This window comes from Carassius gibelio, chromosome A16 (assembly GCF_023724105.1).
Source record: "Carassius gibelio isolate Cgi1373 ecotype wild population from Czech Republic chromosome A16, carGib1.2-hapl.c, whole genome shotgun sequence".
Classification (NCBI taxonomy): Eukaryota; Metazoa; Chordata; class Actinopteri; order Cypriniformes; family Cyprinidae; genus Carassius; species Carassius gibelio.
This window is the reverse complement of record NC_068386.1, coordinates 17317033-17331248: the sequence shown is the minus strand read 5'-3', so window position 1 is coordinate 17331248 and position 14216 is coordinate 17317033. Positions and strand designations below refer to the sequence as shown.

Genomic DNA, 14216 nt, shown 5'->3' with positions numbered 1-14216 from the left:
CACGCTGCTCGTGAGACACCGTCACGTACACCAGCGGCACAGCCGGATGTTTGACAGCAGCAGCAGCCACTGACTGAGACCCACGGTATTTTATCAAGTGACCTTGCCGGTGGACACTGCATCAGGAAGCGTTAGAAACGTCCATCTCACGGTAACGAACATCGAACTTTGTTAAGAAACTGTCCTTTAATGAATACTGTTTAGTCAATTTTATTGTTTGGCAAAGTTGTTTATTGTGCATAGGTTGAGTTGTTATACAAGACCATTTTTACGTTGAAAATTGATGGTTTGTTGATGTGTCCATCTTAGAAAAAAAAATGCCGCTGGGTGACGAGAAGAACGGGGCGTGCGATAGGTATGAATGAATCAATCATCTCTTCATTATTTCCTTACTCTTAACCCTCAGGTTGTGTTCAAACCCATATAACACTTGTGGTGTTCCCGGTCTTTTTTGATCACGGCACAAAAATAGTTTATAAATGTCTTGTTAAGCAGTATTATCACCTTATATTGGTATCAATCTTTGCCTGCTTGTTTTCTGTTTCTGTCAATTAGGACTGGTTTTGTGTTAATGCTGGAACTGATTGATTGTAGTCCTCATTAATCTGAGCTTAGGTCCATCAGTTTATGACCAAAAATAATAGGTGATAGGTGAACATTAGAACATGCTAGTGTGAGAGACAGTGCAATTGTTTTTCGTATATTATTTAATATTGACAAAGTTATCCATGAATAATGCTTTTTCACTCAAAAACTGAGGTATGTAAACTCAGATTAATGAGTCCTACGATCAATCCGTTTAAAAAAAAAAACCACACAAAACCAGTCCTAATTCAAGGGAAACAAGCTGACAAAAAGATGGATACCACTATTAGGTGATAATATTGCATAACAAGAGATTTAAAGTAAATTTTTTGTAGACTGGTCAGTTTTGACCGGGAACACAACAAGTGTAACAAGGTTGAATAAAATAAAAAACGTTTAACGAAAATGTACCATTTTTGTGGTGGAAGTAGTTTTACCCTGTGTAAACAAAGTCAGTTAATATTAGTCCAATGCGATAACATTAAGTAACATTTTCGGGAGAAATAATGTTCTTTCCAGGTCAAAATGACCCAAACACAACCTGAGGGTTAATATATGCATGTAATTCAGTAATTTATTAAAGGATTTTATCCATCCACTGTATATCGCATTGGATAAATGACAGATTAATTTGCTGGACACAAATGTTGTTCCATAAGGAAACAATTTTCTTTTAGATCTATGAGAAGTGATACAAAACGGAAATCATATGTTCCTCTCAGTGCCCTTCTCACGACCTCTGTGTTTCCTCCTGACAGTTATTACGTTATATTGTTTGGTTAAAGGGGTCATATGATGAGATTTCAATTTTTCTTTGGAGTGTTACAAGCTCTTGGTGCATAAAGAAGGTCTATAAAGTTGCAAAGACTAGAGTCTCAAATTCAAAGAGATATTTTTTTATAAAAGTTAAGTGTCAAGCCCACCGCCCGCATTCACTCTGTTCCTCAGTTCCAACTTAGCAAGGGCAGTCTGGCACTTTTGACTCACATCCTGTAAGTACGTTTTTTTTATATTCCAAGAATTTGCCACTGATGATTCAAATGCGGGTTTTGAGCAGTGTAGAGTAGTGCTTGTTGTTTGTCGTTTCTCCAGACATGGTTTTATGTTAATGTAGCGTGAAACACAATGCGTACAAATACAGTACAAGTCAAAATAATCAGTAATTATGTCCCCACTGGATGCAACAAATGCCTCATTTGTAATGGGTTTTATTGGTTTTGTCTCATCGTGCCAGGACACACGGCATCACAGTATGCTAAGGGGCATAACATTTCCATCACACGCTTGAGGTATTCGGCCAATCACAATGCACAGGATAGCTGGCCAATCAGAGCACACCTCGCTTTTCAGAATGATGAGCTTTGTAAAAATCAGCGTTTCAGAAAGGCGGGACCGAGAGGAGCAACAATAATGTACAGTATATCGAAATTAGTTAGTTTTTTTTTTTTTTACCTTAAACCGCATAAACACATTGCATTATGCCAAATACAAAATGTAAAGATATTTTTAGCAACATTATATGACCTTTTTAAAATGTTACTTTAAAGAGTTCTCCTAATAACCAACCAACAGCTGTCCTGTTTCATATAAATGCCAAACTTATATTTTCCCTGCATAGGTCCATATATGTGAACAATCCCCATTTAGACTCCATGAAAGATGACATCCTGTACCATTTTAACCTGGGAAAATCCACTCATGACTTACCAGCATTGTTTGGAGATGTTAAAGTAAACTTCAGTTCTTTTTTTTTTATATTAAAATCTTACTCATTTAGAATTACTCAGGGACTGTCCAACTCACTTGGTTGTACGTTTTGTCTCAGTTTGTGTGTGTAGGAGGAAGTCCATGGAGGATGAAGTCTTTCACTGAATACATTGCCAAAGAACTGGGGCTGTCAGAGCCTAATGCTGAATTTCCAAATATATGTGAAGGAACCGATCGCTATGCCATGTACAAAGTTGGACCTGTGCTGTCTGTCAGTGTGAGTGAATTCCATTCAAAAGACTAGGGTCAGTAAAGGCATTTACAATGTTACAAAATATGTCTAATTCATATAAATGCTGTTCATTTGAACTCTTTTATTCATCAAAGTATCCTGATCAAATCTAATGTGGTTTCCATTTAAACACAGCTGTTAAGTCTGGAGTAATGACTTCAGCTTTGCCATCACAGGAATTAATTAGATTTTAAAATATATTCAAATGGAAAACTTCATTTAAATTGTAATAATATATTACTGTCTTTACTGTATTTTGATGCTCTTACTGATCTTACATTTTAATTATAGTGCCTTTGTCTGTACCTTTAATTACACAATTGCAAATTAAGTTTATCTGGATGTTAACATTTGAATTTTTTCTGTGTTGTAGCATGGCATGGGCATCCCATCTATTTCTATAATGTTGCATGAGCTCATCAAGCTCCTGTATCATGCCCACTGCACTGATGTCACTGTATTGCGCATCGGAACATCAGGTGGAATAGGTACACCATTTTACCATTGAACTGCTTAATCAAAAGGGTGTTTCCATGCTTTCAAAATCAACTGCAACTCGCCCTGATGTTGTGAAACCATGGGATTTTTTTTTTAATCATTTCCTGACTCATTGTTTCCTGACTGAGCAGTTTTTTTTTCCGTCTTTTGTCAGGTTTAAAGCCAGGTACTGTGGTGGTTACCAAACAGTCAGTGGATTCTGTGTTCCAGCCTCGCTTTGAGCAGATCATCCTGGGAAAACCAGTGGTCAGGAGCACAGAACTTGATGCCGAACTTGCAGAGGAACTTTTTCAGTGTGGCAAAGACCTTGCAGAGTTTGAGACCGTTATTGGTAACACAATGTGCACCCTTGACTTCTATGAAGGTATAAATGTTTTGAAATTGTATAGAATGTTATAATTGCAGTGTCAATTTTTTGCACTGTTGAGTTTGTTGCATTTGAATGCTCTGTCTTGGGACAGGTCAAGCTCGGCTGGATGGGGCCTTCTGCTCGTATAGTGAAGAAGATAAACAGAGCTATCTTTCCGAAGCCTATGCCGCTGGGGTTCGTAACATTGAAATGGAGTCGTCTGTGTTTGCAGCCATGTGCAAACTGAGCAATCTTCAAGGTACGTAATTTATACACCATTTACTGAGCAATGAGCAATACTTGTGCAAGTTTGTGATATTTCATGGTTCAGGTTGAAGAATTTTTTCCTGTTTCTTCAGCTGCGGTTGTGTGTGTAACGCTGCTGGACAGACTGAAAGGAGACCAGCTGACCAGCTCTCATGACATCCTGAATAACTACCAGCAGCGACCTCAGGTCCTGGTTGGACATTACATCAAAAAGAAGCTGAATGCCTATAAGAAAAGTTAGTTTGAAAGCTTTGAAAGAGTCCGAGGCAAAGGTAGGGAAAAGTATAGTGCAGTTATTTGAATATATGACAAAAAGCAGCTCTTAAAAGTTTATCAAAAGTGACCAAGATAACAGAAATACCTTAGAATTTTTCTACAGTTTAATACTGCAATTACTAAAATGCTCATTCAACCTCATGCCTTGAATGTAATACCTTAATTTCCTTGTTTTAAATTGGTAAAAGGCACATTATTTTCTAGACAATTTGATTTGTCTTAAATTACATATATTTATTATTGTTTTAAAAGGCACTTATTTAAACTACTCCTGGTGAAGTAGTTGTGTAAAAGGGAAAGATTTTATACAAAAAAGAGAGAAAGAGCTAAGCGGTTTTAGCACTAGATACCTTAAAAAGGGTCCAAGGAGAATTTTCAAAAAACATTAAACCTCTGTTTGTTGGTCTATGGTTATGTTACAAACAAATTGTTTGTAAAATTTGACTGTAATGTTCACAAATGTCTTAAAATGAAATGTTCACAAATGAATTAAATATTGCATAATATTTCTCCTTAAGTTTGCTATGTTTAACATGGAATGTATTATTTTATTTCCGTAACTGAATGTTTTGTTATACAACATTCTGAAAAATAAAACACAGAGATGAAATTATTTAATAAATGAAAGCTGTATGTGGTCCAATTTCAGTTTTATATTAAATAAATGCAAATAAATAAATACTGAGTAGGAAGTGTTATGTGTCAACATTAGTATATCAAAAGTCAATATCAAGGTTAATTAGCAACATTAGAATATTAAAATAAGCAGATATAATAAAGAATATTAAAGGAATAATTCATCCAAAAAATTTGAAATTTGATTAAAATTTACTCAACCTCACACCATCCAAGATGTAGATAAGTTTGTTCCTTCATTTGACCATATTTGGAGAAATATATCATTACATCACTTACTCACCAATGTATTCTCTGCAGTGAATGGGTGCCATCAGAATCCGCTTTCAAATAGCTGATTAAAAACAATAATCGACAAGTGATGCAAGTAAACAACAAGATGAGAGTATAATAAACAAATCTATTTTGTAACTTCAATCCGTTGCTTTCTCTAAAAAATGAGTTCTCTATCTATAATATTGCTTTCTCCAGTGAAAACATTGTCTTGTCTGAATCAGGAGAGAAATATGAACAGATCAAGCACCAATGACAAGCAGTGGGGGAAAAAAACCGTCCCAGACAGTTTCCTTTGAATTTTGATTTGAGAGGACAACAGTGCATGGACTTTTTCCACTGGAGGAAAAGTTAAGAATTATATCTGGTATTTTGAACAGATGCTACCATTTAAAATTAAAATGCTTTAAGGATGGATTTGTTTATTACAAACATAAAGATTTTCTCTTTACTTTCTCTTCCATCATTTTGTGATGGATTGGAGTTGTGTGGATTACTTGTGAATTATTATGATGTTTTTATTCAGCTGTTTGGACTCTCATTCTGATGGCACCCATTCACTGCAGAGGATCCATTGGTAAGCAAGTGATGTAATGATAAATATCTCCAAATATGTTCAGATTAAGAAACAAATTTATCTAAATCTTGGATGGTGTGAGATTAAGTAAATTTAAGGAAATTTTACTAATCATTCTTTTAATCGAAATATATGGCTGAGTCTCAGAAACTGCGGAGTTGCCTCGACAGCATTTATGTTAGTATTGATGTGACATTCAAATTTTCCTGCATACATTTTTGTCTTAGTGGTTTTGATATTCATGAATTGTCTATAATCATCAAATCAAAAATTTCATATTTTTAACATGTTGCTGAATGATTTCCCAATTACAAATATGTAACATTTGACACTCAAATAAATGATACCCTTTGCACAGCAGGTAAATAATCTAATTCCTCCATCTCAGTGTTTACACAAAATTGGTTGCATTCACCAATCTAAACTATTCAACCCTGTCACTCAAACTGCTGTATGAAAAAGTGTTCAAACACATGTCTTTTAAACCAACATTTGGTCCTGAAGTGGCTTGCCCGTACAGTGAGTGACTGCCTAATAAAGTAAAATAAGTGTTGATGGTAACCATTGACTTCCATAGAATTGTTTCCATGGGTAATGTCAACTGTTTGGCTACCGACATTCTTCGAAATATGTTCGTTTTTTGTATTCAACAGAAAAACTTGAGGGTAAATGAAAAGTAAATGATGACATCATTTTTATTTTGGGGTGAACTATCCCTTTAAATCTGCAACCATGCTTGCAATTTTGGCATTGTTTGTTTTTAATGACAAACTGTCTATTTAAGTTTTATTGCGATAAAATTACACAAATCACGACTGCAAACATATGCAACAGGGCTGAAAAATTCCAACAGATCATATATACATGTAGTTTGACCTCTTAAGGTTAGTTATAGGTGTTTTCAGAAGTTATCTGGTACAACACGGAGCCTCCCTGGAACAGGACATCGCTCCAGACTGGGTGATGAAAGAGCCTGGAATAAACTGGTCAGAGAGGCTACCGAGAGGCCTTCAGCAATCTAAAGCAGTTGCAGGAATTTGACAAAGAGTGGTTATTGTGTACATGTGAGCAACAATATCACAAATTCTCCACAAATGTGGCCTGTATGGGAGGATTGCAAGAAAAAAAGTAATGACTGAGCTTGAAGAGCACTTTGAATTATTTGGCCTCAACACCAAAAATAATGTGTCGGGGAAATTCAATACCATCCAAATAATACCATTCCTACAGTAAAGCGGCAAAATCCTGTTATGGGGGTGTTTCTCTGCAGCAGGGATTGGAGCACTTGCCAAAATAAGATAGTAGAGACAAATCCCAACAGACTACAGGCTGTAATTAAAGTAAAAGGTGGTTCAAGGGGGTGATCCTTTTTCCAACTCAATGATTCTGTTTAAAAAATAATAATACAAATTCTGACATGGTGTTTCATTAGGCTGTTATAAGTTGCACTGAGTGAATACAGCTGGATAAAAAATGTCAGTCTTCGTTTCAGGCTGCAAAGCAACATAATGTGATTATTTTAAAGGGGGCTGATTCTGTTCTATCCCCACTGTATGCCTGTACCCACACACGACGCTCGATTATATGCAGGCCAGTTTTTCCCCCCTCCTTCCTCCTTCCTTCTTCCTTCCACACGTCAGTGAAGTGAATTGCTGCCGGCGGCCAATCTGCTGTTGCGCGGACTCGACCAGAAGTCAGCCGCTCCCATTCCTCGCATCCCTCCGCGCTCCTCATTGTGCTCTGCTGACTCAGTGCCTTAAGCATCGTCCGCTCTCAGCGCCACTGGCACACACCTCGACCGTTGTGGAAATCAATACGGATTCAAGAAAGGACACCATGGCCAAAACAGCTATCGGTACGTGCTGCGCATTTCTTCACCTGTCATCTTTAATCCATTGTTGCATTTGTTAACGTACTAATAGAGACCAGGTCTGTCAGTGCAGAGCGTTATACCATGCCAAACTATACGGTGCATATAGAGCATACACAATGCTTATATTAACATGTTTCTTATATTATTAATAATTTATTCGGGCGAAAAGTGCATTGTATGAAATCAGAATCTGCGTTATTTGATGCATTCTACAATGGTAGATTTGCGTTTTCCCCCTTTTTATGTAGGGTAGTCTATAGCCAAAGCGAATGTCATTCATTATGAATTGAAATAAACACAGTACGTCAAATTCTCAGTAGTGCCCTGTATTTATGTCTGATGATTGGCGATGGCGCACCTGCTCCTGCTGCCTCGCATCATAATGCAGAAAGACCGCACCCAAGAAACACAGCCCAGACAATCTATCCCCAAACCCCCACAGATACCTCCTCATGGAGCATTTCCCTCAGGAACTCGCATTTAACCAGCGATTCTTGCTTTATATGGAATAATCAAGACAATTAGAGAAGCTTTGTTGTAGTTGTTGTTGTGGATGGCATCGTTCTTGTTTTATAGACAATAGTGCTGGCATCAGGGATACCAAGGTGACAGATTTTCATTCACACTCCATTTGATTTTTAATTAGTATGCATTCAGAAACCACAATTATAATAAGTCTATTGTGAGATATAACACACAGGCCTAGCTCATTTGTTACATGCACAGTACTGTTTTAATATAATAGCATCAATAACACATCGGCATGGCTATGGTTCGAGTCATTTTGAAGTATTTAAAATAGATTAAAATAAAATAATTTCTAATCTATGGTGTTTCTTTTTTTAACCGTAGTCAGATCCACCTATGTTTTGTTGTGGAGTCATTTCATGACCAGACCGCATGGGCGTATTTCACAATGTTTTTTAGATATGTATTGATTCATTTTTGGATTCCGGGTAGCCTGCAAAATCGCCGAAGTTGTAAAGTCACCTTTCCGAATCTATCGGGGGCCTGTTGTGTCGGGCTGTATTGATGAGTGGAAGGCTCTGGTTCTGTGGGCCTGGTTGTTGATCTTGATAAGAATAGCAGGGGAGCTGCAGGCGGCTGAAGGGACGCAGACTGGGAGAGCGGCCAGCCCTGCAGCAGTGGGACGCTGCACATGGTGGCCTTTGCAGCACCGGACACACAAGTATTGACAATGTGTGGACACCAGTATGTGACCCTGGCAGGAAACAGCTCCTGCGTGTGATTTGGACATAGGAAGTATGGGATCTGTGTCTCATCTTAGATTACAACCAGCTGATGACTATATTTGCATTCTTTTTTTTTATTTCGTTACAGCTGTTTAGCGTGTCCTAGTCTGCATTGTGTCTGACAGTAATTTCCTAGCTAATGGGCTGTTAGATGTGTTTATAATCTGTAAAACGCTACTGAGGGCAGGAAATGGGAAGTTTCATTAGTGTGCCTCCTGCATTTTTCATGAGTCTGCAAGCTCCATTTGTTTGAATAGACTCTTAGTAGACTCCATTTGTGCCAGAGTTTTCAGGGATTTGCTAGTTGTATCCCAGTTGGTTATAAGCAGTTTACAAGAAAATAGTATTGCATTCTTTCTACTTTAAAATTCAGTGAGTTAAAAATCAATGTTACCTGCCGAAATGTACTACTATCAGTAATTGTTTCTAAATAGATTCTACACCAGTTTTTTTATTGGTGTGTAGTGATCGTGTTGGAAAATTTCCCACATTTTTAATCTTGTTCACTTAATTCCTGATATTCAACTATTTAAACCCACTTTTTACATTGTTCACCGCTGTAATGATAATCATAGCCTTTCAAAAAGTAGCTAATGTAGCTAAAGTCACAGAGTTGATCAGTCACTCAGTTGAAGCATCATAGAAACAGACCCTCGGAGATGAAGCGTGTGTTATTGACCTCTGAAGAGACGGGGCAATATGCTCTGGCCTGTAAACTTCAGCACATTTGTGCGAGAGTAGTGGATGTGTGTACATTAACAAGAGGCCAACTGTGTGTTGTTCCAGCATACAAGGAGAAGATGAAGGAGCTGTCCATGCTCTCGCTCATTTGCTCCTGCTTCAGCCAACAGACACGCAACAACCTTGTCTGTGAGTTTGACGGTAAGTGAGAGAACTAACTGATAATGATTTGAAGCAGAATAATACTATATATACTATAAATATGCTATGATATTTTATATCATAAATATATTAAAAAAATTATATAAATATTACAAAATAAAAATAAATAAATATAAGATTTTTATATAATTATACATAAACGAAAACATTTAAAATTGTGCTTATTTCTTGTTTCAGAGTCTTGATTGATTGTGCTCTTAAATGTATGAAAACGTTTTTTTTTTTTTTGAAGCCCATTTCTGCTGTCAGAAAACTAATTCATGCTTTTTGTAAATCATAATTATGACAAAATATCAAAACTGAGATAAAAAAAAAGTAAAGTAAAAAAAAAAAAACTGATATTATGACATAAGTTAAATTGTGAAACACTAATTCATATTTATATTCAAGGCAAAAATAGACTTGATAATTATGACTTAGTATGTCAAATTAAAATTTTCATGGCAATAAATACAGGAAAATATTTAAAATGTTGATCATTTCCGGATCAGAATCTTGATTAATTATGTGCTTAAAGTTATGAAAACAGTATTAGAAACATGAAGTTTTGTATTTTTGTCGCATATGAAAAAAACAAAATAAAAAACAAGATTTGGTAAACCATAATCATGACAAACAGTTAAAATTATATAAATTATATTGACATTGGTGGTTGTCTTGTATAGATATGGAAGTGAAGCCAATAAACAAAAGGGCCTCAGGCCAGGCCTTCGAGGTGATTCTGAAACCACCCTCACCGGTGTCAGACGTGGCCCACAGCATCACCTCTCCTCCAAAGAAGAGGGATATGTCACTGGAAGACATCCAGAAGAAGCTGGAGGCTGCTGAGAACCGCAGGAGGGTCAGTGGAACTGAATGAATCAAATCAGAATAGCTGTAGCTATAAAGCTGACCATTTTATTAATACAGACAAATGTATATGAAACAATAAATCAATACATATTGCTCAACCACGCTAGCATCGATTTAACCTTCATGAACCATATTCCCTTTCATTTCTTTATGTTTGGATGCTTATGCATTCAATGACTTTCCTCAACAGTCCCAGGAAGCTCAGGTGCTCAGAGCTCTGGCTGAGAAACGTGAGCACGAGAGGGATGTGCTGCTCAAAGCCATGGAGGAAAACAGCAACTTCAGCAAGATGGCAGAGGAAAAGCTCATTCTGAAGATGGAGCAGAACAAGGAAAACCGTGAGGCCCACCTGGCAGCCATGATGGAACGCCTGCTGGAGAAGGTGAGCAGAACAGTTAGACTTTGTACATTATTTATAAATATTCAAAAATAGTTGAAAATATTAAGTAATTATGAGTAAATATTGTTTAAATGTTGCAAAATGTTGCTATAATGCAATATATATGATTGATGGAATATATTTAGATTTAATTTATGATTAATATGTGATTATAACATTAATTATGTTAGTGTTAAATTTGATCTCACTATATGTATTGACCTTATCAGGAGCAAAATGCTGCAATTTTCCAGCAAAACAGACTTTATGTATTATTTTTATTAAAAATTATTAAAATGGACATTGGGCAATTATGATTATACATTGTTTAGAGACATATCTTTATTGCAAATATGGCTTACGTTTTTTTATGTAATTTTGTTTATATTTCTTTTAATGTTTAATTTGACAATTTTCAAAAACAATTATTATGTATATGTGTATTGTATGTATTATCGCCCACCAAGCACGATAACTATAAAGATAACGATAAAGATATAGTTCTAAAACTTCTCAATATTAAAGAATAGCGGAGTCCTCGCCACAACTATAACGATAAAGACACAGAGAAACGATATCGTTGGAATAACTTTCAGAACGATCATTTTTTTCTGATGAATGATAAAAAACATTGCCAACCAATCAGAATCGATCCTGCTGTAATGAGATTGAGAATATAAAGCAGCAGACACGCGTCTTCTTAGAATACACAAACAGTATCGTTCACTGGTGTGGACGCTAATATCGTTATCTTTATAGTTATCGTGCTTTGTGTGAACGGGCCTTTAGAGTTGTCGAGTGTTTACATTTTTTATCTAAATATTTAGATTAATTAATGTGCTGATTAATCTAATTAATCACAAATTAATCGCACATCAGTTTTGTGTAAGGAATTAGCCTCCAAAAGATAATTTGTGGCATTATCGAGTAGAATGAGAAAAGCATTGAATAGACATTACAAAAATGATATGGTACTCTAAATATCAAACTAAAAGCTGCCAGTAGGTGGCAGCAACTCACTGTCTTGTGAGTGAGTGAGTGAGTGAGTGAAGGGGCGGTCACACTAGATTTTCAACGTGCAAAATATTTACGGCGTCGAAAGCGTCTTATTATACTGTACTCTCTGTTTCTCTCTCTATATATAAATATAAACACACTAAGCAATAAAATGTGTCCGCATTCAAATGTACCATCTGTTCCTGTTTCCATTGACACTGCGAACCATGCATCTTCTTTTTTAATTTTTATTTTTAGAATAATTTAACTATGAATTATATAAAATAGGACGCTGTGCTACGGCTAAAATTAGCGCTTCCTCCATTTTTGAATTTCTGTACTGAGAGGTCACACAGTGATGTATTGATCTTCTACTGGTCACACGTCATCACGGGATGCCAATTCGCAGGTCAGAGTTCATGAGCTTGCGTTTCTGGTCTGCTGCATTCGCATGCATATGAATGGAAGTCAACGGAACGAAAAGTGCGGTGTGACTGCCCCTTGAGTCATTCAATCATTCAACGAATCAACTGGTTCGTTCAAACGGCTGTTTCGTTCAGGAAACAGTCTTTATGAATAGTTCCCTGATTCATTGGCTCAATCAATTCATTCAAACACTGGATTCATTTAGTAATGAAACACCACTGTGTGTTGCTTGGAAAGGAGCAGTTCTACTGTGGCTTTGCTTGGAACGATTTTTGTTTGTGAAATTGATCAAAACAGACAACATTTGACAATATGTTGCCTAAATTTTTGTTTATTGAACTTTTGTGCAAAATCAATATCACATTTCCAATCGTGCAGATATTTGGAAAGACACTCTTGCTCATGTGATATAAATAAGAGACAAAAGGAATGTTTTTGATCTTGAATTTCAGGAGCATATGACTCTAATAGGCAACATCACAGCGGGCGGGGCACAATAAATGCATTAATAATTTTTACACATTTTGTCCAAAATTAATTGCACTAAATTAACACACTGAACTGGCATCCCTAGTTAGGTGTTTTTTATAATTAATTTATTTATTATAAGCCCTTTTCAGTCTTAAATTGATCATCAGAATTATGATATGTGATCCTCTGTTTGTTTTGACTCTCAGGAGCGACATGCTACAATTGTCCGCAGGAACAAGGAGCTGAGGGAAGAACTAATAGCGTGAAGTTATCCTCCTCCTCATCCAAACCCTTCATCAGCCAACCTGTCACCTGTTATCCTGCTCACACACACACACACACACACACACACACACACACACACAGACGCACACACACCTAACCACTGGTAAAAACCAATCAGAACAACTAGTATCACACTCGTATACAGTTTGAACGGTCTTGCTTGATTTCATAGAGTAATGGGAAGACACAAGTATTATTTTGTAAACACATCTTTTTTTATCTCTCACTCTCTCTCTTTCTTTCAGATTGAATGATAACAAATCAAATGTATCGAATCTACACGATACGCTATGTTAATTCGTTCATGCTCATTTGTTTTGGTTCAGGCTCGTCTGCTTTGATCATGTGAGAAGTTCTTGATGTTGTGAGTAAGCCGCCCGCTTACGTTTGCAGTGTTAAACGATGTGAAGTTTGGTGTAATTGTGAAGAATGCAAAACGCTTCAGTGCTCAGGCCCCAGATTTACGTTTTAAAAACGCAAACCTACCCAGACTCATGAACATATAGTGCACTTACGTTTATATCCAGCATGATCAAGACATTTTCCTGAACAGATAGCTTGAAATATGAGTACTGAAACGTTAATAGCGTTTCATTTAAAACAACAGCATATTGTATTTCTCTGTATTTTAGTTTCTATGCATAATATCCTTATGTAAAATGAAATATCTCTTTCTTGAAATGTTACGCACATCTGCATGTCTACATCTGGAAACGTACTCTTTTGTTGGCTGACGTTTGGAAACACTGCACCCTTTCTGGACCCTTTGGACTAGAGTCTAAACAGCTTGACACAGCCTGCGGTAGAATACTACAGTTTTCTATCCCTGTTTTTCTTTCCGTTGACCTGCCCCATTCCCTTACATTGATTCAGGCCTTCAGCACTCAAGCTGATGAGTAGACATCTTCATTCGTGCAGCGCTCTCTCTGAATGTTCTGACATCTGTATGGCTTTATAAAATAGGTAACATCTTTACCAGCGGAATGTATCCTCATATACTCCCAACTACAGCCTTTGACGTGTGACTATTTTCTTTTTGGTTCATTTTCGTGCGGTTGGAGTGTGTGCAAGTGTGTGTGTGTGTGTGGGTCCACGTTAGGCTGACCGAGCATTTGTGTCCTTTCTCTCTGGAAGTGAAGTGATAGGCAGATGCAGAATATGCACTGAATGATTCTGATTTCGTTTGGATTTGTTTTTCAGATCACTGTCTCCTCTATAAATATGCTTGAAGTGTCTTCGGCTGCCAAAATTGTCTTTCCCCTCTCTCATTTCTGTGTGCGCAAACTTTGGTGAAAATAAAGGTTTGGGGTTCTGTGAA

General features: G+C 36.7%; 2 protein-coding genes across 4 annotated transcripts; both read left to right on the top strand.

The window, feature by feature from the left end:
* The first annotated feature begins 1 nt into the window (after nt 1).
* Nucleotides 2–5815, top strand: LOC128031217 (uridine phosphorylase 1-like). Of its 3 annotated transcripts, XM_052619499.1 has the most exons (9): nt 24–151; nt 310–355; nt 1820–1997; nt 2204–2315; nt 2411–2569; nt 2958–3072; nt 3237–3446; nt 3544–3690; nt 3791–5815. In XM_052619499.1, coding segments are annotated over exons 3-9 (894 nt in total). In that variant the 5' UTR covers nt 24–151; nt 310–355; nt 1820–1995; the 3' UTR covers nt 3940–5815. The 3 variants fall into 3 exon arrangements, with proteins under 3 accessions (XP_052475458.1, XP_052475459.1, XP_052475460.1); XM_052619498.1 differs by lacking the exon at nt 1820–1997 and having other exon boundaries at nt 2–151; nt 311–355; XM_052619500.1 differs by lacking the exons at nt 24–151; nt 310–355; nt 1820–1997; nt 2204–2315 and having other exon boundaries at nt 2457–2597.
* A 1324-nt stretch (nt 5816–7139) lies between these two features.
* On the top strand, nt 7140–14216 carry LOC128029989 (stathmin-2-like). The gene is made up of 5 exons (XM_052617440.1): nt 7140–7315; nt 9373–9468; nt 10155–10330; nt 10532–10723; nt 12820–14216. Exons 1-5 carry the CDS (start codon nt 7297–7299, stop codon nt 12877–12879), a joined length of 543 nt encoding a protein of 180 aa, XP_052473400.1. The 5' UTR covers nt 7140–7296; the 3' UTR covers nt 12880–14216.

What these genes read in the sequence shown, in the direction of transcription:
- LOC128029989 (XM_052617440.1), top strand. An exon ending in CCTTGTCTGTGAGTTTGACG is followed by an intron (nt 9,469 to 10,154) that starts GTAAGTGAGAGA and finishes TGTCTTGTATAG; the next exon opens with ATATGGAAGTGAAGCCAATA. An exon ending in CTGCTGAGAACCGCAGGAGG is followed by an intron (nt 10,331 to 10,531) that starts GTCAGTGGAACT and finishes TTTCCTCAACAG; the next exon opens with TCCCAGGAAGCTCAGGTGCT.
- LOC128031217 (XM_052619498.1), top strand. Translation starts at nt 318, where the DNA reads ATGCCGCTGGGTGACGAGAAGAACGGGGCGTGCGATAG. An exon ending in AAGAACGGGGCGTGCGATAG is followed by an intron (nt 356 to 2,203) that starts GTATGAATGAAT and finishes TTCCCTGCATAG; the next exon opens with GTCCATATATGTGAACAATC. An exon ending in CACCCTTGACTTCTATGAAG is followed by an intron (nt 3,447 to 3,543) that starts GTATAAATGTTT and finishes GTCTTGGGACAG; the next exon opens with GTCAAGCTCGGCTGGATGGG.